The 27869-nt window shown below is 35.9% G+C and overlaps 1 protein-coding gene and 2 non-coding genes across 3 annotated transcripts in view; 1 reads left to right on the top strand and 2 right to left on the bottom strand.

Moving 5' to 3' along the window:
• The window catches only part of TEX11 (testis expressed 11), a 186300-nt gene that overhangs the window by 147789 nt on the left and 10642 nt on the right, over positions 1 to 27869 (top strand). Inside the window, exons 25-27 of the mRNA XM_055437603.2 lie at positions 12457 to 12606; positions 14268 to 14376; positions 15324 to 15444. Coding sequence (XP_055293578.2) covers positions 12457 to 12606; positions 14268 to 14376; positions 15324 to 15444 — 380 coding nt within the window. The remainder of the gene's footprint in view (positions 1 to 12456; positions 12607 to 14267; positions 14377 to 15323; positions 15445 to 27869) is intronic.
• Positions 13479 to 13546, bottom strand: LOC129535335 (small nucleolar RNA U2-30). Its single transcript, XR_008681609.1, has one exon. It is a non-coding gene; the product is annotated as a small nucleolar RNA U2-30 (small nucleolar RNA).
• LOC129535336 (small nucleolar RNA U2-19) lies at positions 13759 to 13838 on the bottom strand. The gene has a single exon (XR_008681611.2). It is a non-coding gene; the product is annotated as a small nucleolar RNA U2-19 (small nucleolar RNA).

Genomic DNA, 27869 nt, shown 5'->3' with positions numbered 1-27869 from the left:
AACTGTTTAAAAGAATGGCTATTATTGAAAAGACAAGGGAGATGTGGAGAAAAGGGAATTCTATGCACTGTTGATGGGAATGTAAATTGGTATAGCCACTATGGAAAACAATGTACACGTTCCTCAAAAAAGCAAAAATAGAGCAACCATCTCCAAAAACCCCAGTACTGAGTATATATCTAAAGGAAATGAAATCACTATTGCAAAGAGGCATCTGCATCCCCGTGTTCATATATCACAATAGTCAAGACATGGAAATAGTCTAAGTATTCACTGAAGGATGAGGAAATAGTCTAAGTATTCACTGAAGGATGAATGAATAAAGAAAATATGACATACATATATATGTATGTATGTGTGTATATATGTATATATATGCACACACAATGAACTATTTAGCCTTATAAAAGAAAGAAATCCTGCCATTTGTAGCAACATGGATGAATACCTGGAGGACATTATGCTGAGTGAAATAAGACAGAAAAACACAAATACTGTATGACGTAACTTATATGTGGAATCTTAGAAAAAAAATCTCATAGAAACAGAGAGTAGATTGTTGGTTCCCAGGAGCAGGGGCATGGGAGAACATGTGATGGTGGTCACAGGGTACAAACTTCTAGATATAGGATGAATAAGTTTTGAGAGATCTAATGTACACCATGGTGACTGTAGTTAACAATACTGAATTGTATGCTTGAAAGTTGCCAAGAGAGTAAATCTTAAATGTTCTCACCCCACATACACACAAACACAAATGGCAACTATGTGAAGTAATGGATATGTTAACTAGCCTTATTTTGGTAATCATTTCACAGTATATACATGTATAAAATCATGACATTGTATGCCTTAAATATACCTAATATTATATGTCAAATACATCTCAATGAAGCTGGAAAAAATCCAGCAATATATGAAAAGAATTATATGCCAAAGAAGACCACTAGATATAGCTCCAAGGATGATGGATTATTTGTTGTGGTTGTTCAGTTGCTCAGTAGTGTTCGACTCTACATCCCCATGGACCACAGCATACAGCACACCAGGCTCCCCTGTCCTTCATTGTCTCCTGGAGTTTGACCAAATTCATGTCAGTGAGTCAGTGATGCTGTCTAACCATTTCATCTTCTGTTGCCCCCTTCTCTTTTTGCCTTCAGTCTTTCCTGGCATCAGGGTCTTTTCCAGTGAGTCGGCTCTTCAGTTAGGTAGCCAGAGTATTGGAGCTTCAGCTTCAACAACAGACCTTCTAATGAATATTCAGGTTCACTTTAGGATTGAGTGGCTTGATCTCCTTACAGTCCAGTGGGCTATCAAGAGTATTCTTCAGCACCACAATTCAAAAGCATCAGTTCTTCTGCACTCAGCCCTTTTTATGGTCCAGCTTTCACATCCATACATGACTACTGGAAAAACCCTAGCTTTGACTATACAGACCTTTGTTGGCAAAGTGACGTCACTGTTTTTTAGTACACTATCTAGGTTTGTCATAGCTCTCCTTCCAAGGAACAAATGTCTTTTAATTTCATGGTTACAGTCACCATCCACAGTGACTTTAGAGCCCAAGAAAATAAAATTTGTCACTGCTTAGACTTTTTCTCCTTCTATTTGCCATGAAGAGATGGGACCAGATGTCATGATCTTAGTTTTTTGAATGTTGAGTTTTAAGCCAGCTTTTTCACTCACTTTCACCTTCATCAAAAGGCTCTTCAGTTGCTCTCGACTTTCTGCCATTAGATATACTTTTCCCTCTAAGCACTTTAGCTGCTCCCATTAGTTTTATTACATTGTATCTTCATTTTCATTAGTTTTCAGAATATTTTCTAATTTCTCTTTTGATGCACTTGTTGTTTGTGTCCTGTTTCAATGTATTTGTGAGTTTCACAGTTTATTTTTGTTATTCTAATTTCATTCCACTGCAGCCACAGAATGTACTTTATATCATTTTATACTTTGAAATTTATTGAGGTTTGTTTTATGATCTATCATATTGTCTATTCTGGAAAATATTCTCTATGCACCTGAGAAAAATGTTTATTCTGCTGATGTTGAGTGTTCTGTAAAGGTCTGGTAGGTCTAATTGGTTTATTGTATTTTTCTTCTTGATTTTCTAACTGTTCTAAGTATAATTAATTTTGGGCTTCCCTGGTGGCTCAGATGATAAAGAATCTACCTGTAATGTCAGAGACGTAGGTTCAATCCCTGGGTTGGGAAGATTCCCTGAAGAGGGCATGGCAACCCACCCCAGTATTCTTGCCTGGAGAATTCCATGGACAGAGGAGCCTGGCAGGCTATAGTTCATGGGATTGCAAAGAGTCCGACACAACTGAACAACTAACACAACAGCAACAAAATTAATTTTAATGAAGTTCAGGAATATCCAACTATATCAGTAATTGTATTAAATATAAATGGTATAAATCAGAGGCTAAGGCACTTTTATTAAAGGGCCAATAATATTAATAAATATTTTAGGCTAGCAGGCCATAGGGTCTCAGACACAGCTACTCAACTCTGCCATTACAGGCAGGAAAATAGCCATGGATGATATTTAAACAAATGGACATAACTCTAGTCCCATAAAACTTTACTGCCAAACAAATGGCCAGCCCACAGATTGTAGTTTGATTACTTGTGATCTAAATACTCCAATTAAAAGATCAAGAAAAGAAAAAAAGAATGTAAGATTGGCTAAAAAAATCAACATCCAACTGCATGATATCTATAAGAAACTCACTTAAATATGAATATATAGATAAGTTAAAAGGAACTGAAAATGATACACTATGCAAACATTAAAAGAAAACTGGAATGCCTATATTAATATCAGATAAGACACTTTATTTTTTAATATTTATTTATTTGACTGCCTCTGGTATTGGTTGCAGAACACAGGATCTTCATTATGGCATGCAGGATCTTTCATTGTGATATGCAGGCTCTTCATTATGAAATGCAGGCTTTTCTAGTTGTGCCCTGGTTCAGTAGTTGTGGCACATGGACTTAGTTGCCCTACTTCATGTGGGATCTTAGTTCCCTGACCAGGGATTGAACCTGCATCCCCTGCATTGGAAGGCAGATTCTTAACCACTGGACCATCAGGGAAATCCCCAGTAAAGACACTTTAAAACGAGGAATATTACTAGGGATAAGAAGGGATATAATGAAAAAGTGATCAGTTAAGCATGACAACATACCTATCCTAAATATGTAATTTACCTAATGACAGAACTTCAAAATACATTAAGCAAAAGCTGATAGAACTGAAAGGAAGACTAGATAAATCCACCCAGTGGTTGGAGACTCCAATATACTCAGTAATCAGTACAATAAGTCAATAGAAACTCAAGAAGGGTTTAGAAGACATAAGTAACACTGTCAGTCAACTTGATCTAATTGACATAGAATGCTCTACACCAGAATACACATTTATTTTCAGTTGCATGTGGATCACTCAACATAGACCACATTCTAAACCATAAAACAAACCAGAAAAGGGTTAAAAATATTAATATATAAAAAGTATTTTCTCTTACCATAATGGAATTAAATGATAAATCTATAATATAAAATATATGTATGGTTTATGTTTTTATTTCCAAATATATATTTGGAAATTAAACAACATACTTCTAGTTGATATAGAGGGAACATGTATCAGCATAATTAAGGCCATTTATGATAAACTCACTGATACTCAACAAGGAAATACTGAAGTCTTTTTTGTAAGACCAGGAACAAGACAAGGATGCCCTTTCTCACTACTTCTGTTAAATGTAGCATTGGAAGTTCTAGCCACTGCAATCAGACAAGAAAAAGAAAAAAAAAAGCATCCAAATTGGAACAGAAGAAGTAAAACTCACTATTTCCAGATGACATTATACTGTATAGAAGAAACCCTAAATTCTTCACCAAAAAAACTATTAGAACTGATAAATGACTTCAGTAAAGTTGTAGGATATAAAATATGCCAAAATCTGTTACTTTTCTATACACTAATAATGAACTATCAGAAAGATAAAGCAAGAAAACAATTCTGAATAAAACCATATGAAAAAAATAAAATACCTAGGCTACTCTGAAAACTATAAAACATTGATGAAGCAATTTTAAAGTTATACAAAGAAATGGAAAGATTTTTTTCCTGTTCTTGGATTGGGATAATTAATATTGTTCAAATGTCCATACACCCAAAGTGATCTACAGATTTAAGGCAATTCTTATCAAAATAGTCATGACATTTTTCACAGAACTTGAATAAATAATTCTAAAATTTATATGGAACCACAAGAGACCCTGAACTGCCAAAGCAATCTTGAGAAAAAAGGACAAAGCTGGGGGTATCATGCTGTCTGACTTCAGACTATGCTCAAAGCTACAGTAATCTAAACAATATGGCACTGCCAAAACAATGGACACACAGATCAATGGAACAGAATAGAGAACCCAGAAATTAACCCATACACCTCTGGTCAATTAATCTATGACAGAGGAGTTAAGAATATATAATGGAGAAAAGACAGTCTCTTCAATAAGTGATGCTGGGAAAACTGTACAGCCACATGTAAAACAATGAGATTAGAACATTTCTGCATTCAAAATACAAAAATAAACTAAAAATGGATTAAAGACCTAAATGTAAGACCTAAAACCATAAAACTCCTAGAAGAGAACATAGGCAGAACACTCTGTGACATAAATTATAGCAATATTTTTCAAATCTGTCTCCTAAGGTAAAAGAAATAAAGGCAAAAACAAATAAATGGGGTGTAATTAAACATAAAAACTTTTGCACTACAAAGGAAACCATTGACAAAACGAAGAGACAAGCTATGGAATGGGAGAAAATACTTGCAAAGGATATGATCAATAAGATGATAATATCCAAAATATATACACAGCTCATATACTCAGTATTTAAAAAAACAGCTCAATTAAAAATGGACAGAAGTCCTAAACAGACATTTTCCCAAAGAAGACATACAGGTGTCTAACAGGCACATGAAAAAAGATGCTCAATATCACTAATCATTGGAGAAATGCAAATGAAGACCACAGTGAGATACCATCTGATACCTGTCAGAATGGCTAGTCTCAAAAAGACCACAAACAAACATTGGTGAAGAGGTGGAGATAAGGGAACCCTTGTACACTGTTGGTGGGAATGTAAATTGAAGTTCCTCAAAAAACTAAAAATAGAACTATTATATGATCATATAATTCCTTACTGTGTATATATCTGGGGAAAAAAGATAATTCAAAAAGATACCTGCACCCCAATGTTGATAATAGGATTATTTATAATAACCAAGATAGGAAAGCAACCTGTCAACAGATGAATGGATAAAGAAGATGTGGTGTGGAGGGAATTATGTTACGCAAAGTCAACCCCAAAAGGTTAAGAACTATTTCAGTCCATTTGCATAACATTTTTGAAATGACGAAACTTCAGAAACAGAGAAAAGATTTGCGGTCACCGAGGACAGCTTTAAAGGGCAGGGTGAGCCTGATTTACCAGACGTGAGACGCCCGGCTCCGGCGGCGCAGACGCGAGAGACGCCCGGCTCCGGCGGCGCAGACGCGAGAGACGCCCGGCTCCGGCGGCGCAGACGCGAGAGACGCCCGGCTCCGGCGGCGCAGACGCGAGAGACGCCCGGCTCCGGCGGCGCAGACGCGAGAGACGCCCGGCTCCGGCGGCGCAGACGCGAGAGACGCCCGGCTCCGGCGGCGCAGACGCGAGAGACGCCCGGCTCCGGCGGCGCAGACGCGAGAGACGCCCGGCTCCGGCGGCGCAGACGCGAGAGACGCCCGGCTCCGGCGGCGCAGACGCGAGAGACGCCCGGCTCCGGCGGCGCAGACGCGAGAGACGCCCGGCTCCGGCGGCGCAGACGCGAGAGACGCCCGGCTCCGGCGGCGCAGACGCGAGAGACGCCCGGCTCCGGCGGCGCAGACGCGAGAGACGCCCGGCTCCGGCGGCGCAGACGCGAGAGACGCCCGGCTCCGGCGGCGCAGACGCGAGAGACGCCCGGCTCCGGCGGCGCAGACGCGAGAGACGCCCGGCTCCGGCGCAACCGACCACGTGCAGAATCGTGGCTGAGAGGAGCTGCCCTGCGCCCAGGGTTAGGGCGGTGGCCGAGAGGAGCTGTACCACGTCCAGGAGGCGGTGGCTGCTTGGGCACCGGAGGGCTGAGAGGAGCTGATCCACATTCAAAGCAGGAGGGGCAGCCTTGAGGAGATACCCCTCGTCCAAGGTAAGGTACAGTGGCTGCACCTTGCTGGAGCAGCTGGGAAGAGATACTCCATGACCAAGTGGAATATAAGAATCCAGTGTTCTGGGGAGGAAGGAACAAGATGGCGGAGGGATAAGACGGCGAGACCACTTTCTCCCCCACAAATTCATTAAAAGAACATTTGAACGTGGAGTAAAGGCCACAAAACAACTTCTGAATACTGGCAGAGGACATCAGGCTCCCAGAAAAGCAGCCCATTGTCTTCTAAAGGAGAGAGAAGAAATCCAGCTCCACCCACCAGAACACCGACACATGCTTCCCTAACCCGGGAACCTGGACAGGTCACCCGTCCAACCCCACACACAGCGAAGAAACTACATAATAAAGAGAACTCCACAAACTGCAAGAAGAGGGAAAGGCCACCCCAAGCAAAGCAATATAAGCAAGATGAAGAGGCAGAGAAATACCCAGCAAGTAAAGGAACAAGATAATTGCCCACCAACACAAACAAAAGAAGAAGATATAGGGAATTTACCTGATAAAGAATTTCAAATTTTGATGGTGCAAATGATTCAAAATCTTGAAAGCAAAATGGAGTTACAGATAAATAACCTAGAGAAAAGGATTGAGAAGATGGAAGAAAGATTTAATAAGGACTTAGAAGAAATAAAAAAGAGTCAGTATACAATGAATAATGCAATAGATGAGATCAGAAACACTCTGGAGGGAACAAACAATAGAATAACAGAGGCAGAAGACAGGATTAGTGAACTAGAAGATAGAATTGTAGAAATAAATGAAACAGAGAGGAAAAAAGAAAAACGAATTAAAAGAAATGAGGACAATATTAGAGACCTCTGGGACAATGTTAAATGCTCCAACATTCGAATCATAGGAGTCCTAGAAGAAGAAGACAGAAAGACCATGAGAGAATACTTGAGGAGATAATAGTTGAAAACTTCCCTAAAATAGGGAAAGAAATAATCACCCAAGTCCAAGAAACCCAGAGAGTCCCCAACAGGATAAACCCAAGGCGAAATACTCCAAGACACATATTAATCAAATTAACAAAGATCAAACACAAAGAACAAATCTTAAAAGCAGCAAGGAAAAAGCAGCAAATAACACATAAGGGGATTCCCATAAGGATAACAGCTGATCTTTCAACAGAAACTCTTCAGGCCAGAAGGGAGTGGCAAGACATACTTAAAGTGATGAAAGAAAATACCCTACAGCCCAGATTACTATACCCAGCAAGGATCTCATTCAAATATGAAGGAGAAATCAAAAGCTTTACAGACAAGCAAAAGCTGAGGGAATTCAGCATCACCAAACCAGCTCTCCAACAAATGCTAAAGGATCTTCTATAGACAGGAAACACAGAAAGAGTGTATAAACTTGAACCCAAAGCAATAAAGAAAATGGCTACGGGATCGTACTTATCAATAATTACCTTAAACGTAAATGGGTTGAAATTTTCAAAAAGGCTAAGAAACAATTCTCATAGCCATCAATAGTTCAGTGTTGAGTTCATGAATAGTTTTTAAAGTTTGGGACAAACTGTAGTATTTGCTATTTGAAGTACTATTTGTAATTGGCATATTACAATGTAACATTGGTCTTCATTTCCAACTTGAAACGCCTAAAAATGCCTAACAGGTTTTTAGATTTGTGAATTTTAGTTGATATGTATTTTATGATGTTACTGAACCTGCAGAAATATTGAAATATTTCAGAGAACTTATTCACTGTACATTTAATTTATTTTATTTATAAAAGTTATGAACTGTAGAAAGTTTTACTTGTTGGGTCAAATGCTTGTTGCTTCAAATGCTTTTTGCATTTGAAGTGCTAGTTACAAGAAAATCAAATACCTTCAATGTATAAATGCTATTAAGTTTTTAAAGGACTCTGGAGTATAAGTAAGTTTGTTTAAAGAAATTTAGTCTATTCAATCTGAATCAGCTCTGTCAAACATTAATTAAAAGCTTCATTTAAAATAAATAAATAATGGTGGTGGGAGGGAGGGTTGGGAAGCTGGCTGGAGGTGGAGGTGGAGGTGGTGAAGTTTATTAATCTAATTAAAAATGAAGTTGCATTTCCATTTTCCAAAACCACCCATTCACCAGCGTACTGTGTCACTAGACATTATGTACGATTTTACTTTGCAACAGAAACCATTACATTTAAAAATTCATTACAGCAAGGTTAGTTAGACACATGATGGATGCAGCTTTAATCCTGCCATATATTATTACAGTTAAAATGTAAATGATGAAAAATATTTTGTGCTTATCAGCATTTATGTGGAAATGTGTTTTACAGTGATATATGGTGTTATATTTCTATTATTGTGATGAAAAAGAAAGCAATACAAAAAGACGAAGTGTTTATTAAAACATGAAAAAAAAAAAGAAATAAATGGTTTTGCAGCACTGAAGAGATTATAGAAAGTAAATAAGCTAGATCAGACCTGTTTTATGTAGTAATTTTATAGTTTATTTTAATTATTTCAGTTGTAAAATATTGTTATACTGTTCATTAGTTCTGATTGTTCATATTAAACTATTGTAATGCAAATAAATAAATAATTAGAAAAAAAAGGAAGATGTGGTGTGCATAAATGTGTGTGTATGTGTGTATATGTACACACAGTGGAATATTGCTGTTAGTCACTAGGTCATGTCTGAATCTTTTGTGACCTCATGGACTATAGCCCGCTAAGCTCCTCTGTCCATGGGATTTCCCAGGCAAGAATACTGGAATGGGTTGCCATTTCCCTCTTCAGGGATCTTCCCAAACCAGGGATCAAACCTACATCTCCTACTTTGGCAGGTGGATTCTTCACCACTGAGCCCATGATGGAATATTATTAAGCCATTAAAAAGAATGAAATTCTTCATTTGTAACGTGGATGGACCTAGAGAATATTATACTAGTGAAATAAGTCAGACAGAAGAAGACAAATACTCTATGTTATCCCTTATATGTGGAATCTACAAAATGTAAAGAAACCAATGTACATAACAACAGAAACGGATTCACAGATATAGAGAACAAACTAATGGTTACCCATGGGGAAAGTGAAAGGGGAGGGGGCAATACAGGAGTAAGGGATTAACATGTACAAACTACTATGTATAAAACAGACAAAATAAATAAATAAAACAGACAAGCAGCAAGGATGTGTTGTACAGCACAGTGAAATATAGCCATTGTTTTGTTTTGTAATAACTTTAAATTGAATGTAGCCTATAAAAATATTGAATCACTATGTTGTACACCTAAAACTAACAATATTGTAAATCAACTATGCTTCAATTTTATCTTTTTTATTAAACTTTTTATTTTGTTTTATTTTGTTTAATATAGCCAATTAACAGTGTTGTGATAGTTTCAGGTGGATAGCAAAGGGACTCAGCCATACATATATATATATCCATTCTCCTCCAAACTCTCTTCCATCCAGGCTTCTGCATAAGATTGAGCAGAGTTCTCTGTGCTATACAGTAGGTCCTTGTTGGTTATCCATTTTATTTTTTCAGTTTTTTCTTTTAAAAAAATTATTTAATTTTAATTGGGGGATAATTGCTGTACATTATTGTGTTGGTTTCTGCCATACATCAGCATGAATCAGCCATAGGTATCCATATGTCCCCTCCCACTTACGTCTCCATCCCACCCCTCTAGGTTATTACAGAGCACCTGATTTGAGGTCCCTGCATCATACAGTAAATTTCCAGTGGCTATCTAATTTTGCATATGATAATATATATTTTCAATGCTACTCTCTCAGTTCATCCCATTTCCCCACCCCACCCCATATCCACAAATCTGTTCTCTATGTCTGTGTCTCCATTGCTGCCTTGCAGATAGGTTCATCAGTACCATCTTTCTAGATTCCATGTGTATACATTGCTGTATGATATTTGTCTTTCTTTCTTACATCACTCATATAATATATAACAGTGTGTACCTAGCCATTACAAACCCCCTATCCCTTCCCCCCATCCTTTCCCCTGGCAATCATATTCTGGCAATGTATTCTCTAAGTCTGTGATTCTGTTTCTTATACTTCAGGGTTTTTTTAATGTATTTTTAAATAATCAGATGGATCAAAGAGAAATTCATAGGGGAAGTTAGAAATAGTTTGAAAGGAAGTAAATGAAAGCACAGCATATAAAAATTTGGAGGTACAGCTAAAGTAGTGTGTAGACAAAAGTTTGTAGAATTAAATGCCTCAATTAGAAAAAGATCTTGAATAATCTAAGCCTTCACCTTAAAAAAACAGGGAAAAATGATCAAATTGAACCAAATTAAGCAGAATGAAAGGAATAATATAAGCAGAAGTCAGTAAGATTTAAAACAGGAAACAAAAGATAAAATTGATGTAAACAAAAGCTGTTTTGTTGTTGCTGTTTGGCAGTGCAACTGAGAAACCTCTAGCCAGGCAGATCAAGAGACAAATTAACAATGTCAGTGCGTGATACAGGATGCTCGGGGCTGGTGTACTAGGATGAACCAGAGGGATGGGATGTGGAGGGAGGTGGGAGGGGGGTTCAAGATGGGGAACACATGTACACCCGGAGCAGATTCATGGCAAAACCAATACAATAATGTAAAGTAATTAGCCTGCAATTAAAATAAAGAAATTTAAAAAAATAAAATTTTTTAAAAATAAAAATAAATAAAATGATGCAACTGACAAGAAAAGAATGATAGTGTAGACATCACTGCAGATCCTACAGACATTAAAAAAAGATAACAAGGGGATATTCTGAACTAATTTATGCCCATTAATTTGAAGGGTTAGATGAGACTGACAAATTCCTTTGAAAGTAAAACTACCAAAACTCCCACAGAAGAAACAGATAACTTGAAATTGTCCTATACCCATTGAATTCATAGTTTAAAATCTAACAAATTTTAACCAAGTGAGGTTTGTCCTGGTTTCAACATTATAAACTCAGTTAATTCACCATATCAACAGATTAAGTGACAAGATTCAATATCCATTTATTATAAAAACTCTCAACTAAACAGGAATAGTAGAGAAGTTCCTTAACTTGATAAAACCATCCATGAAAAATAAAACCTACAGCTAATGTCATTTTAATGATGAAAGACTGAATACTTTCCCTCTAAGGACATAAACAAGTCAAGAATATCTAGTCTCACTACTCCTGGTCCTCATCATCCTGGTGGTTCTAACCAACGCAGTAAGGCAAGCAGAAGAGTGGGAAAAGATGTGTAGAGTGAAAAAGATCAAACAAAACTATCTCTATTCGCAGAGGACACATAATTCTCTATATAGAAAGTCCAAAGAATCTACCAAAAGAGTTACAGGAACTAATAAATGAATTAGGCAAGTCACAGGATACAGGTCAATATTCAAAAGATGGTTATAGTTCTGCATTCTGTCACTGATGTTCATTAATAAAAATAATAATCAGTAGTGATAGAAGTCAAAATAGTTGGTAACTCTGAAAAGGTGGTATTAACTGGAAAGGAGCACGAGTGTTGGAAGTGTTCTATATCATGATTTGGGTAGTGGTTATATGGGTTTTTCTGAACTGAACAGACATAAAAATTCACTGTTTTAAGATTAAAAATTCACACTTTTAAGATTAATACACTTGTTTATTGTATATATGCTATACCTCAAAACTTTTGAAAATGTTCAGTCTAATAAGGGTGATTGGATTGAAAATGTTCAGTCTAATAAGGGTGATTGGAAACCAACTCACATACTATGATATATGCCACCTGATACAAGATTCTGCCCATGGTGATAACCAAGAAATAAATATTACTGACTGACTAAGTGAAACAGTTTGGAAACTTTCCCTTACTTAGTTGAAAATAAAATTACAGTTGTTTTATGTTGCACTGGATCTTCTGGTTAACTCAGTCATTAAAGTAAGGCAGGTAAACATTATATTTGAATTAGATAGCAGCAGGAGTTTTCCAGGCTATTTAGAAATATCATGGCAATAATTTCAGGAAATGTAGACAACTTTAATGAATGCATTTCAGGGTGTGAAAGTATTGGTAAGTTTATAGATTTAAAAATGTAAAAGATGTATCTAAAGGAGCTGAGATAACCGCAAATTGTAAGTAGAATTAATTTTCCTTGATAGGAAAATCTCCCCAGAAGGGAGACTAGAATAAGAGAGAATAATGAAATGTAATCACAGAGAATGTTGCATTTTTGCCTCTTTCTTAGGGGACTTCTCAAGTGATCCATGCGAAACATTGCTTCTGTTGTATGAGTTTGAAGTGAGAGCCAAACTGGGTGACCCATTACTGGACCACTTCCTGGAACCAGTGTGGGAACTACCTCATTTAGAAAGTAAAGCATTTGAAACAATTGCAGGTAAGAGCTAAATTTGTTTTTGGAAGGCTGGTACCCATTTAAATCATACTACATTTTTCTTTCTTCTCTCTATTCTCTCTTTCATCCAGATGGGAAGCAATGTATCCCCATAGAACTTTGTTCTCCTTCTCTAATAGCATTCTTGAACTATTCTGTATTATAGTCATTTGTGCGTTTATCTTATTCTTTATCTGAAATTATAAGCTCCTTAGAATCATGAGTAATAATTACTTACATTTATTGTACTTATAAACCCTAGCAATGTGCATTGCTCATAATAGGTACTTATATTTATTTTGTGTAGAATCAAATAATGTAACTACACAATAGGGATAGTAGCTCAAACTTAAGAAAGTTTTGCTCAGCTAGCTAGAAATAGATAATCAGCTGCTTCACTAATCAAAGGTGATACAATCTTACTTATTTATTAAAGTGTACAGAGAAATATTGGTGATATTTTTAACATAATTGCCAACCTCAAATTTTTCGTTGGGCTCTAAGTGGTATTTGGGGACTCAGGGCCTAATTATCTTTCCTTTATATCTTTCACCCTCCTCAGGAGCCTGTATATGGCTAATAAAGGTATTGGATAGCCCCAAATGTACAAGTCATATTTGCCTTTCCTTGTCTTGCCAAGACAGAATTTCTAGGAACATGGAGCTGGTGGTGTATACCTTATAACCATATGATGGTGACCACTGCTCCTTGTATAATGGAACTCCAATTCTAGAGGCCTGGTGAATGCATCTAGAAGTTTTGAGAGTTTTATCTCTGATATGTACTCTTATGCCAAGGGTTTCCCGTTTTTAATATTAGATAGAAACAGTATATTGTAGTATAAATCTGAGGTGGTTTTTTTTTCTCATTAATTCTGAGCTCAGATCAAGTGTAGAGATTTTCAGTTATAAAGGTCTGCAGTAAAACCTTTTCATCATTGCTCAGAACTGATCAGCATTTCATATATACACACCCTCAGTCCACTCTCATTCACCCACCAGTAAGTTCTCAGTTATCCAGTCACCTTTACACATGCGTGCGTGCGCGCGCGCACACACACACACACACACACACACACACACACACACACACACACACACACACACACACACACACACACACACCTTATTGTTTTAAAAACATTATTCTTTTACCTTTTGGAACTATAAAGATCATGCATCTGGTAAACTAAGAGGTTTTCTGATGCTCAGATTAGACTACTTTCATTATTGATCCACTTCAGTAAAAGCAGATCGTGGAGAATATAAATGTGTTTTTATTAGTACCTTTTTACTGATCTGCTTTCTGTTTTTTCTTCATGTGCTCCTCCATCACTTTGGTTCATACGATTATTACTTCGCCTATATGACTATGTGCTGAGTCACAGAAACAGGTTCTCTGCTGATGTTTACTGAGGGGGGAAAAAATATATATATATATGTATAACCTAATGATCCTACCATGTTACTCTACCCAGAAAGTAGAAGCTATCTCTGAAAGCCACCATGGATTCATCATATTATGAAATTCATTTTTGGAGTTTTGTGTTTGTTTTTGTATGTGTTTCAGGTCAGTTTCATTAGAGAAAACAAGTTGTAATCTAGGATGAAAACTCAATGGATGAGATTATGATGTTCACAATCTTTTTGCTTCCCTTCTTATAGCATTATCAATGGAAAAGCCTGCATGCTATCCTTCTATTGCTCTGAAGGCCTTGAAAAAGGCTTTGTTTTTCCATGAAAGGAAAGAATCAATTGATGTTTTGAGATACAGGTTGGTAAATATAATTAAACACGGAATCCTAACTTTTTGATAGCCAAAAGTGCTATAGTGTTCCATTTGTTATCAGTCATACTCAACTGATGCAAAGGATGATTGGGGTACTCTTGTAACTCCTGGACTAAAAAGTCCTCAGCCCTCAGAACAGCTCCATATTTAGAGTTGTGTTACAGACTGAGGCAAGGTGAAGGAATCTGGTTGTCCCAAAGGAGAAAAAGAAGGAGAAAGTTACTACTTTTTGTGAGTCTTTATATATAATAAAATTATTGATTAAGTGTTGATACCTTTCTTTCAGTGCTAAATATGCCAATTGTACAGAAAAGTACAAAGATTAACAAGCACCAATGTGTCCACTGTTCAAATTTAACAGATACTAACATTTTGGCACATTTACCTCATATTTTTTTCTAAGCACCTTTCTTTAAGGACCAATAAGTGCTGTACATAATAGAAAATGATATTTATTGGAGATTTTATGTTCTCTATTTCCAGACATGGGGGGAAAATAGATATTGTGTGATTTTTCTCTGGAAAACTTCATAACAGTCTTCCTTTTCTGAGACATGAGAGACAGTTCTCCTGGAATTATTCCCAGTTTAAATCCAATTCCCTTTCCCCATTTGAGGATGTAATGAGATGCTTTAAAGTGCATGTAGATTAAACCAGATCATAAAATATAGTAAACAGACACCACTCCTTAGTTCAGGAAACTAAAAAAAAAAGTGAAAGACAGCCATAGGCATAATAAAATGAAGGATTGGTCAGCCCCTTTTATATCTTCAAAAATCTGTCGTTGAGCTTGGAGGCCAGATAAAATTGAAGGAAGAACAGACGTGTTTTGAAGCTCTTAGTCTGGGATGAGGTCCAGATTTTACTTATCTCAGCCATGAAGTCAATGATTTCTTTCCTTATGGGATGAATTTTCTCTTTTTGATTTTCAGCAAATGTATGCACAGCTTGGTTAACCTCTTAGTGCCAGATGGGGTGCCGAATACAGAACTCTGTCCCATGGAAGAAATTTGGGGCAGTTTTGAAGATGCTCTGATCTTTATTAGCCAGACCGTAAGTCAAACAATGATGTTAAACTTTAAGCTAATTTTAAATAACTGACTTGTCTTGTGTATTAGAAATTACATAGAATAATGCTTTTTGATATGAGTTTTATGGTGAATAAATTCATTTTAAAATGTGGTTACACACTATAAAATTTCCCTGGGTTTGTAAAATGTAAATATTAATAGGTAAAAGTAAAAAATTTCTAATATAAGTGTACTATGGAATAGGTCAAAGTGTACCATCTGGCACTTTTAATTATTTTGTATTTTCAAATCTGGTAGAATTGTTATTTCCTTGTGATGATACTAACTCTTTGGAAAAGCTTATTGTTATTCCTGCCACTTCTGAGACAGGTAATAGAGTAGAAGAAACACTGAAGGCGACCTATATTTTAGTCCCTTCTCTGCTGATTTTCTCTTCAGTGCAGGTTTAATTCAGTAATTTTCAAATTAGCTTTATTAAGATGTAATTTACATACCATAAAATTCACTCATTGTTTGTATATAATTCTGTGATTTTTAGTAAATTTATGGTTATGCAACTGTCACCATACTCCAGTTTTAGAGTATTTCCATTACCCACAGAAGTTTCCCATTGCCTGTTTGCAGTTAATCCCTGCTTCCATTTTCAGGTCCAGAGAACCACTGATCTACTTTTTATCTCTATAGATTTTCTCTTTCTAGATACTTCATATAAATGAAATCATACTTGTGACCTCTTGTGTCTGGCTTCTTTCAATTTAGCTTACTGTTTTTGAGGTTCACCCATGCTGTAGCATGTATCAGTAATGAAAAGGAATGGCCTTTTTATTGCTGAATAAACATAATACTATTTTGTTCACTAGTTGTCACATTTTGTTCACTAGTTGGTAAATACTTTATTTGTTTCCACTTTTTGGCTATAACAAATAATGCTACTATGAACATTTGTGGGTAAGTCTTTGTTTTCAAGGGTTTGTTTTCAATTCTCTAGAGGAACTGCAATCTGTTTCCCAAAGTTGTTGGTCAATTTTACGTTCCTACCAGCAGTGTATGAGAGTTCCAATTTCTTCACATCCTTATCAGCTCTTCTTATTGCCCATATTTTTTTTTTATAGCCATCCTACTGGGTATGTAATGGTAGCGCATTGTGGTTTTTATTTGAACTTCCATGGTAGCTAACACTGTTGATCTTTTTTTCATGTGCTTATTGACCATTTGTTCTTTGGAAAGATACCTATTCAATTATTTCCCCGTTTTTAAAATTGGATTCTCAGTGAGTTTTAAGAGTTCTTTATGTATTCTAGATACAAATCCTTTATCAAATATACTATTTGTAAGTATTATCTCCCAGTCTCTGGCTTGTCTTTTCATTTTTTAGTGGCGTTATTTAAAAAGCAAATGTTCTGATTTTTTATGAAGCCCAATTTGTCATCTTTTCTTTTATGGGTCATGTTTTTAGTCATGATAAGAAGTCTTTGCCTATTCCAAATTTACAAAGATTTTCTTCTATTTTTTTCTTGTAGCTTTTATACTCTTATTTCTTACATGTTGGTCTATGATTCATTTTGAGTTAATTTTTGTTTATGGTGTATGAGGCAAGGGTCTAAATGGTTTATTTGCTTGTTTTTGCATAAGGTTATTCCTCCTCTGCTGTTTGACTTTAGTTTTCTCATGTAAAATGGACATAATAATACTTTCTCTTACTCCTACACTGAGGTTCTAAGGATTGACTGAAATAATAATATGTGTTGTGAACTTTAGCAGCTCATATATATGTAAGGTAGTGTTGTTATAAGGGAGCTATAAAATATTAGGGTTAAATGGCCTGCTTAAAGTCACATAAAAAGTCATTATTTGAGTCCATGTTAATATCCAAGGATCCTGACTTTCCCAACTGCTTCTTCATATACAAATGTCTGCAAACCACAACAGATGGTAGAATAATATAGAAGGGTGACAACCTGGTACAAACTAGCATCGTCTAACAGAAACCCAGAATTCTGGAACTATGTAATTACGGCCAGTGAGAATTTAAGTTTAAAAAAAAACTTCAGCATTGAACATTTTGCAGATACATGCATCTTTTTTTTTTTCCTCATCTTAACTTCATTTTGGAAGAAGAAATAATTTAATTTCTAAGCCATGAGCCTCATCTGGACCTTCAGATGTGTTTGCCATAGTAACGAATACAAACTAAAATTAAATTGTACTATAAATTCAAATTGATCAATTTCCATAGTCTCTATATAAGGCCAGAACTGCTCTGAGCATTTTGTTTTTGCCACTTTTATTCTGTCTAATGTATTACTCTTCCATCTCTCTGGTTCTTGGCCTGTTAGGTTAATATTTTTGTACTTTTTTGACCAGTCTCCCATACATAATTGTTAATTCTCTGAAACATGATGGAGTAGTTAGCTTTTTATGCAGATATTTAATAACCCTCTATCTCCTTATATAGTATATGTTGCTTTTTATTGTTTGATTGAATGTGGTATGCACCCCTTTTGTTTTAAATGCTTGGGAAAAAAATTTACCTTTGTTTGACTTTTCTGATGACCAGTCACTCATTCATTATTTATTAAGCAGATAACCTTTATCAAGTATGTCCATACAGTGGCAAAGTGGCTGTTGCACAAACATAAAACCTCAGGCCCACAGTATCACGCTGTACATTTTACAATGCATTCTTACATCCATTATTTCATTTGACCACCCCACCCCTAGTAATTCTATGAAGCAGGCAATACTGGTAATATCCTTGATTTACAAATGAGACAATTTTCAAGATTCAAAAATGTCAAGTTACCAATTTTCCTAAGTTTGTATGACTAGTGAATGAAAGAATTAGAACTGTCTGACCTCAGTTTCAGAACTCTTTCCACCAGAATACATCTTATTTATCTGCTCTTGCTAGGAATTTCAGTTCAAGTTGGTATTTAGAATACTTTGTGCCTAGCTCTATATCCTAAAGATTTTCTCCTCTTTTTTTAAGTTTTATATTTTACATTTCAAGTTAATTTTTGTATGAGTTGTGAGATTTAGGTTGAGGTTCATTTTCATCTATGATATCCAATTGTCCTAGCACCATTTGTTGACAAGGCTGTCTTTCCTCTGTTAAATTGCTTTTGTACTTTTGACAAAAATTGGTTGGATATACTTATATGAGTTCTGTTACTGGGTTCTTCATTTTCTCTATGTGTTAATCCTTCTGCCATTACCATACAGTCCTGATTACTATAATGTCTTAAAAGCAAGTAGTTGCACCAACTTTATTGTTCTATTGCATAATTGTTATAAGCTGTCTAGTTCCGTTGCCTTTCTATATTCATTTTAGAGTAATCTTCTCTAAATCTGCAAAAATTCCTCCTGGGATTTTGGTAGGAATTGCATTAAACTGAATTTGATTCCTAGGACTGCTATAACAAATTGCCACAAACTGGGTAACTTATAATAGGAGAAATTTATTCTCTCACAGTTCTGGAGGCTAGAAATCCGAAAATCAAGGTGTCAGCAGGGTTTACTCTCTCCATAGGCTCTATGGGGAGGATCCTTCTTTGCATCTTCCTGTCTTTTGGTGGTTGCTGTCAAACCTTGGCATTCCTTGGCTTATAGATTTATCACTCCAGTCTCTGTCACCACATGGCATTCTCCCCATCTGTCTGTCTGTGTCTTTTTCTCATAAGTGTACATCCATTACTGGATTAAGGGGTCACTCTGCTTCAGTATTATCTCAATTACATCTGTAGTGACCCTATTTCCAAATATGGTCATACGATGAGGTACCAGAAAGGACGTGAATTTGGAGGGGGAGCTCCATCCAACCTGGTACACTATATATCAAGAATTGACATCTTAAATTACATGTCAGTTTTTAAAAAGAATTGATGCCTTTATTATATTGAATCTTCCAACCCATGAACAGGATACATCTCTTCATTTATTTAGATTTTTTATTTCTTTCATTAGCATTATAATAATTTTCAACATACAAATCCCATATATGTGTTGTTAGATTTACATCTAAGTGTTGTGGGGTTTTTTTTTTTTTTTGAGTGATTGTAAATGGTGTCCATGTGTTAATTTCTAGTATGAAGAAATACAATTGATTTGAAGATTCCTTAGGATTTTCTGTGTAAACAACCATCTAATCTTCAGATAGGGACAGTTTTATTTCTTACTTTCCGATCAATATGCCTTCTCTTTCCCTTTCTTGCCTTATTGCACAGACTAGAACTTTCAGCACCATGTTAGTAAGAGTGATGAAAGTGAATATTCTTGCCTTGTTCACTATCTTAGGGAGAAAACATTCAGTGTTTCACCATTAAGTATAATGTAAGCCATAGGATTTTTGTAGAGGCTCTTGATCAAGTTAAGACAGTTCTCTCTTATTCCTTTATTTCTGAGTTTCATGAATGAGTATCGAATTTTGTCACATGCTTTTCATGTACCAGTTGATCGGAGCATGTGATTTTTCTTCCTTAAACTGTTAATATGAGGGGTTATATTGACTGATTTCAAATATTAAACCAGCCTTGCATTGTTGGAATAAACCCTACGTGGTCATAGTGTAAATTCTTTTTTATATATTGCTAAATTCTGTTTGCCAGCATATTGTTAAGGTTTTTTCCTGTATTCATGAGGGATATTGTTTGGTAGTTTTTTTTTAACCTGTACAGTCTTTGGTTTTGATATCAGAGTAATACTAGATTCATAAAATTTCATATTTTTGGAAAAGATTGTGTAGAATCTATGTCAGTCTTTTCTAAATGTTTGGTAGAATTCTGCAGTTTAGCTAGAGATTCTTTCCAAGAGTTTTAAAACTACAAATTCCATTTCCTTAATAATTATAGAGCTGTTCACATTATCTATTTTATATTGGGTGATTTGTGATAATTTATATTTTTCAGTGAAGTGACCTGTTTCTTCTAAGTTGTCAAATTTAGGTGTATAGACTTCATTGCATTATTATTCCTTTATTATTCTTTTGATGCGTGCAGTGTCTGTAGTGGTATCTACTGTTTTGTTTCTGATGTTTATAATTTAAATCTTCCCTTTTTTCTGTCATTCTTGCCTAGAGTTAATAAATTTTATTCACCTTTTCAAAGAACCATCTCCTCCAATGATTATCTCTACTGACTTTGTGTTTTCAGTCTCATTAATTTACGCTCTTATCTTTATTATTTCCTTCTACTTGCTTTGCATTTAGTTTGCTCTTATTTTCTAGCTTCTTGAGATGGGAATGTAAATTAATTTGAGATTTTTCTCCTTTTCTAATGTATGCATTTAGTGCTGTAAATTTCCCTCACTGTACTACTTTAGCTGTAGCCCACAAATTTTGCTATATTGTATTTTCATTTTCATTTACCTCAGTGTATTTTTTTTATTTCCCTTGAGACTTCCTCTTTAATCCATAGATTACTTTGAAATGTATTGTTTAGTTTCTAAGTGTTTACAGATTTTCCTATTATCTTTCTGTTATTAAATTCTAGTTTTGTTCCACTGTGGTCAGAGAGCACAACTTGTGTAATTTCAGTTATTTAAAATTTTTGAGATTTTTATGGCCCTGGATATGATCTAACTTACCAAATGTTCCATGGGCACTTGAATGTGTATTCTGCTGTCATTGGTAAGAGTATTCTATAAATGTTGATTAGATCTCCCTGGTTAATGGTGTCACCAAGTTCTTGTATATATTTCCTTATTTTCTGGCTAATTGTTCTATTATTTGTTGAGTAGACATGTTGAAATATTCGACTATAACTGTGAAGTTGCCTAGCTCTTCTCACGCTTACTGGTTTTTGCTTCATGTATTTTGTGACTCTGTTATTGGATGTATACACATTTATGATTGCTTTGTCTTCCTTGTGGATTTCACCTTTTCTCATTGTATAATGTCCCTCTATATCATGAGTAATTTTCTTTGCTCTGAAATCTATAATGACTAATATTAATATTGCAACTCTTTCTATCCTTTGATTAATGTTTACATAATATACCTATTTCCATCTTTTTACTTTCAACCTTCCTATTTGAGGTAAATTTTTTGTAGACAGCATATAAACAACATGTTTCTTTCATCTACTTTGCCACTGTCTTTTTTAATGTTCCCTTTTTTATAAAAGTTTCAGGTATACAACATTATAATTCAACATTGGCATAGACTACAAAATGTTTACCCCAAAAAGCATGCTGCTGCTGCTAAGTCACTTCAGTCGTGTCCGACTCTGTGTGACCCCATAGACAGCAGCCCACCAGGCTCCCCCGTCCCTGGGATTCTCCAGGCAAGAACACTGGAGTGGGTTGCCATTTCCTTCTCCAATGTGTGAAAGTGAAAAGTGAAAGTGAAGTCACTCGGTCATGTCTGACTCGTAGCAACCCCATAGACTGCAGCCTACCAGGCTCCTCCGTCCATGGAATTTTCTAGGCAAGAGTACTGGAGTGGCTTGCCATTGCCTTCTCCGCCAAAAAGCATAGTTACCGTTTATCACCATACAATTGGCTCCCTTGACTCCTTTTGCCCAATTCCCAGTACTCTTCCCCTCTGGTAACCACCAGTATAGCCTCTATCTATGAATTTGTTTTGTTTTTATTTTTTAGATTCTACATATGAATGAAATCATAGGATATTTTTTTCTTAAGACTCATTTAACATAATATTCTCAATGCATGTTATCACAAATGGCAAAATGTATTATTTTTTATGGCTGAATAGCATTACATTGTGTGTACATGTGGACTGCTACTCGGCCATAAAAAATAATAAGTGCTGCAATAAACATGGGGTACATATATTAATATCATTTTGAATTATTGTTTCATATTATTGGGATAAACTCCCAAAGTGGGATAGTTGGATAACATGGTAGACCTATTCTAAAGTTTTAAAATAATCTCCATACTGTTTTCCATAATAACTGCACATTCCAACCAACAGTGCACAAGATTGTCTTTTCTCCATGTACTCTCCAACACTTGTTGTCTTTTTGATAATAGCCATTTTAATAGATATGAGGTAGTATCTCATTGTGATTTTGACTTTCACTTCTCTAATAATGATGTTGAGCATCATTTCATGTGCCTCTTGGGCATCTGTATGTATCCTTTAAAAAAATGTCTACTCAGGTCCTCTGCCCATTTTTTTGTTTTGTTTTGCTTCCTCTGCCCATTTTTATATCAATTGGGTTTTTTTTGAGTTGTATGAGTTGTTTATATATTTTAGATATTAACCCTTTATCAGATATATGATTTATATATCTTCCCCAATTCAGGAGGTTGCTTTTGTGTTTTGATGATGATTTCCTTTACTGTGAAGAAGCTTTTTAGGTTGATGTAGTCCCATTTGTTTGTCTTTTGTTTTCCTTGTCTTTGGAGACTGATCCACAAAAACATCACTAAGACCGATATTAGTGAGTTAAACGCCTATGCTTTCTTCTAGGACTTTAATGGTTTCAGGTCTTACATTCAAGTCTTTAATCCATTTGAGTTCATTTTTGTGTATGGTGTAAGATAGTGGTCTAGTTTCACTCTATTGCATGTGGCTGTCCAGTATTCTTAATGCCACTTATTGAAAAGACTGTCCTTTCTCCACTCTTTGCTCCTTTGTTGTAAATTAATTGTTTATGGTGGTTTGGTGGTTTAGTCGCTAAGTCGTGTCTGACTCTTGCGACCCCATGGACTGTAACCCGCCAAGCTCCTCTGTCCATGGGATTTTCCAGGCAGGAATGCTGGAGCGGATTGCCATTTCCTTCTCCAGGGAATCTTCCCAACCCAGGAATTGAACCTGGGTCTCCTGCATTGCAGGCAGATTCTTTACCAACTGAACTATGAGGGAAGCCCAAATTGTCTATATGGGTGAATTATTACTGGGCTGTCAAATCTGTTTCATTGATCTGTGTGTCTTTTTGTTCCAGGACCATATTATTTCATTATTATCACTTTATTCTATACTTTGAAATCAGGAAGTGGTATACCTCCAGCTTTGTTCTTCTTTCTCAAGATTGTTTTGGCTATTCAGGATTGTTTTTTGGTTCCATATGAATTTTAAAATATTTTCCAGTTGTGTGAAATATGCCATTAGAATTTTGATAGGGACTGCATTGAATCTGAAGATTGCTTGGGTGCTATGGATATTTTAACAATATTAATTCTTCCAATCTATGAGCATGGGTTTGCTTATCTTCAGTTTCTTTCATCAGGATCTTATACTTTTCAGGGTAGGGTTCTTTCACTTCTTTGTTTAAATTTATCTGTAGGTGTCTTACTCTTTTTGATGCAATTGTATATAGGATTATTTTCTTAATTTCTTTCTGGTAGTTTATTATTAGTGTATAGAAATACCGCAGATTTCTGTATATTAATTTTTTATCTTGTAAATTTATTGAATTCATTTATTAGTTCCAACAGTTTTTTTGATGCAACCTTTAGGGTTTTCTATATATATAGTGTCATGTCATCTGCAAATCATGGGTTTTACTTCTTTCTTTCTGATTTGGATGAATTTTATTTCTTTTTCTGGCCTAGTTGCTCTGGATAAGACACCCAAAACTATGTTGTATAAAAGAGGTGAGAGTGGACATCCTTCTCTTGTTTCTGATCTTAGAGGAAAAGCTTTTTGCTATTGAGTATGATGTTAGCTGTGGTTTTGTCATCAGTTCAGTTCAGTCTGACTCTTTGTGACCCCATGGACTGTAGCACACCAGGCCTCCCTGTCCGTCACCAACTCCTGGATCCATCACCAACTCCCGGAGTAGATTCAAACTCATGTCCATTGAGTTGGTGATACCATCCAACCATTTCATCCTCTGTCATCCCCTTCTCCTCCCACCTTCAATCTTTCCCAGCATCAGGTCTTTTCAAATGAGTCAGCTCTTCGCATCAGGTGGCCAAAGTATTGGAATTTCAGCTTCAGCATCAGTCCTTCCAATGAACACCCAGGACTGATCTCCTTTAGGATGGACTGGTTGGATCTCCTTGCAGTCCAAGGGACTCTCAAGAGTCTTCTCCAACACCACAGTTCAAAAGCATCAATTCTTTGGTGCTCAGCTCTCCATGGGGTTGCACAGAGTTGGACATGACCAAAGCGATTTTGCATGCATGCATGCATTGGAGAAGGAAATGGCAGTCCACTCTAGTATTCTTGCCTGGAAAATCCCAGGGACAGAGGAGCCCAGTGGGCTGCCATCTATGTGGTCGCACAGTCAGACATTACTGAAGTGATTTAACAGCATTAGCGGCAGCAGCATGGTCAGAATAGATACTTGATATGATTACAGTCTTCTTAAATTTATTGAGACTTGTTTTATGGCCTAATATGTGATCTATCCTGGAGAATATTGCATGTGCACTTGAGAAGACTATTCTGCTGCTTTTGGATGGAGTGTTCTGTATATGTCTATTAAGTCCATTGAACTAATGTGTCATTTAAAGCCAATATTTTCTCACTGATTTTCTGTCCCTTGCTGTAAATGAGGTGTTAAAATCCCCTACTATTATTGGATTATTTTCAGTTTCTCCCTTTAGGTTCATTAATATTTGATTTACATATTTTGATGCTTCTATTTTAGGTGCGCATATATTTATAAATACTTTATATCTTTCTGAACTGACCTCTTATCATTATGTAGTGCCCTTCTTTTTCTTTTATTATAGTTTTTATTTTGAAGTTTGTTTTGTCTGATTTGAGTATAGCTACACTACCTTTCTTTGGTTTCTTTTGCATGAAATATCTTTTTCCATCCCTTCACACTGCCTGTGTATGTCCTTAGTTCTGAAGTGAATCGCTTGTAGATAGGATGTGGATGGATAGTTACTGTTTTTCAATCCATTCAGCCACTTTGTGTCTTTTGATTGTGAGTGTTTCACACTTACCTTTAAAGTAATTATTGATAGTTTTCAGGTCTTTTTCAAAGGAAAATCATTCCAAATATAGCTGTAAATTTGTTGTGTTCATGAGAGGAACTGTTTTCATGGTTTTCCTATGCTACCTTTTTGAACCTTTCCCTTCGGTCTCTGTTTTTTAAATTTTAGTTTTGACTTAAAATATTGTGTTAATTTCAGATATACAGCAAAGTGATTATATTTTTCAGATTATTTTCCATTATAGGTTATTATAAGATATTGAATATTGTTCCCTGCACTACACAGCAGCACCTTGGTACTTATTTATTTTATCTATAGTAGTCTGTATCCATTAATCCAATACTCCTAATTTATCTATCCCCCCTTTCCTCCGTCTGTGGTAACCCCAAGTTTGTTTTCTATGTCTATGAGTTTGTTTCAGTTTTGTATGTAGATTCATTTATTTTTTACCTTCCACATCTAATATTTGTCTTTCTCTCTCTGACTTACTTCCCTTAGTATGATATTCACTAGGTTCATCCATGTTGCAGCAAATTACATTATTTCATTTTTTTATGGCTAATATTCCATTGGATGTATATATTCCACATCTTCTTAAGCCAGTTGTATCTTGATGGGCACTTGAGTTGTTTCCTTGGTAAATAATGTTGTTTATGAACATTGGGGTATATGTATCTTTTCAAAATAGAGTTTTCATCTTTTCCAGATATATGCCTAGGAGTGATACTGCTGGATCATATGATAACTCTCTTTTTAGTTTTTTAAGGAAACTCCATACTGTTTTCCATAGTGGTACCACCAGTTTGCATCCTCACCAACAGTGTAGGAAGGACTCCTTTTCTCCACAACCTTTCTGGAATTTATTATTTGTAGACTTCTTGGTGATGACTGTTCTGACTGATGATAACTCATTGTGGTTTCAATTTGTATTTCTCTACTAATGATCTCGAGCATCTTTTCATATGCCTATTGGCTGTCTGTACATCTTCTTTGGAGACGTATCTATTTAAGTTTTCTGACAATTTCTGTTGAGCTTTTTGATATTGAATTATATAAACTTTTTATGTTTCAGATATTAAACCATTGTTTGTTGAATTATTTGCAGAAATTTCTGACATTCTGTAGGTTGTCTTTTTGTTTTGTTGATGTTTTCCTTATAATTTGTTTGCCTTGGAAGACTAACCAAAGAAAACATTGCTATGATTTATGTCAGGTAATGTTTTGCCTATGTTAACTTCTAGGAGTTTTTTGGTGTCTGGTCTTATATTTAGGTCTTTAAGCCATGTTGAGTTTATTTTTGTATATAGTATGAGGGAGTGTTCTAATTTTATTGATTACATGTAGCTGTCCAGCTTTTCCAACACCACTTGCTGAAGACTCCTTTTCTCCATTATATATTATGCCTCCTTTGTCATTATTGTTGTTCACTCGCTCAGTCATATCTGACTCTTTGTGAACCCATGGACTGTAGCATGCCAGTCCACATGGTAGCATGTGCTTTACCATCTCCTGGAGCTTGTACAGACTCATGTCCATTGAGTCAGTGATGCCATCCAACCATCTCATCTTCTGTCGTCCCCTTCTCCTCCTGCCTTCAATCTTTCCCAGCATCAGGATCTTTTCTGGTGAATTGGCTCTTCACATCAGGTGGCCAAAGTATTGGAGCTTCAGCTTCAGCATCAGTCCTTGCAATGAATACTTAGGATTTATTTCCTTTAGGATTGACTGGTATGATCTTGCAGTCCAAGGGACTTTCAAGAGTCTTCTCCAACACCACAGTTCAACAGTATTCTTCAGTATTCAGCCTTCTTTATGGTCCAACTCTCACATCCATACATGAATACTGAAAAAACCTTGGCTTTGACTATATGGACCTTTGTTGGCAAAGTAATGTCTCTGCTTTTTAATATGCTGTATAGGTTGATCATAGCTTTTCTTCCAAGGAGTAAGCATCTTTGAATTTCAGGCTGCAATCACCATCTACACTAATTTTGGAGACCAAGAAAATAAAGTCTCTCACTGTTAACATCGTTTCCCCATCTATTTGCCATGAAGTGATGGGACCAGATGCCATGATCTTAGTTTTTGAATGTTGAGTTTTAAGCCAGCTGTTTCACTCTCCTCTTTCCCTTTCATCAAGAGGCTCTTTAGTTCTTCTTCACTTCTGCCAGAAGGGTGATGTCATCTGCATATTTGAGGTTATTGATATTTCTCCCTGCAATCTTGATTCCAGCTTGTGCTTCATCCAGCCCGGCGTTTCACATGATATACTCTGCATATAAGTTAAATAAGCGGGGTGACAATATACAGCCTTGAGATACTCCTTTCTCAATTTGGAACCAGTCTGTTGTTCCATGTCCAGTTTTATTGCTTGACACCAAGAGCACAAGCAACAAAATTTTAAAAATCAATAAATTAGATAATAGCAAAATTAAAATTTTTCTGCGAAGGACCATCAAGGAAGTGAAAAGGCAACCCACTGAAGGGCAGTAAATGTTGTGAAATCATATATTTGTTAAAGGACTTGTGCTTAGAATATAAAAAGAACTCTTACAACTCAATAATATAAAAACAAATAAATTTTTTAATGGG

This window comes from Moschus berezovskii, chromosome X (genome assembly GCF_049115385.1).
Source record: "Moschus berezovskii isolate FMDL1 chromosome X, NW_MosBer_1.0, whole genome shotgun sequence".
NCBI classification, from domain to species: domain Eukaryota; kingdom Metazoa; phylum Chordata; class Mammalia; order Artiodactyla; family Moschidae; genus Moschus; species Moschus berezovskii.
This window is presented reverse-complemented; position numbering and strand designations above follow the sequence as displayed.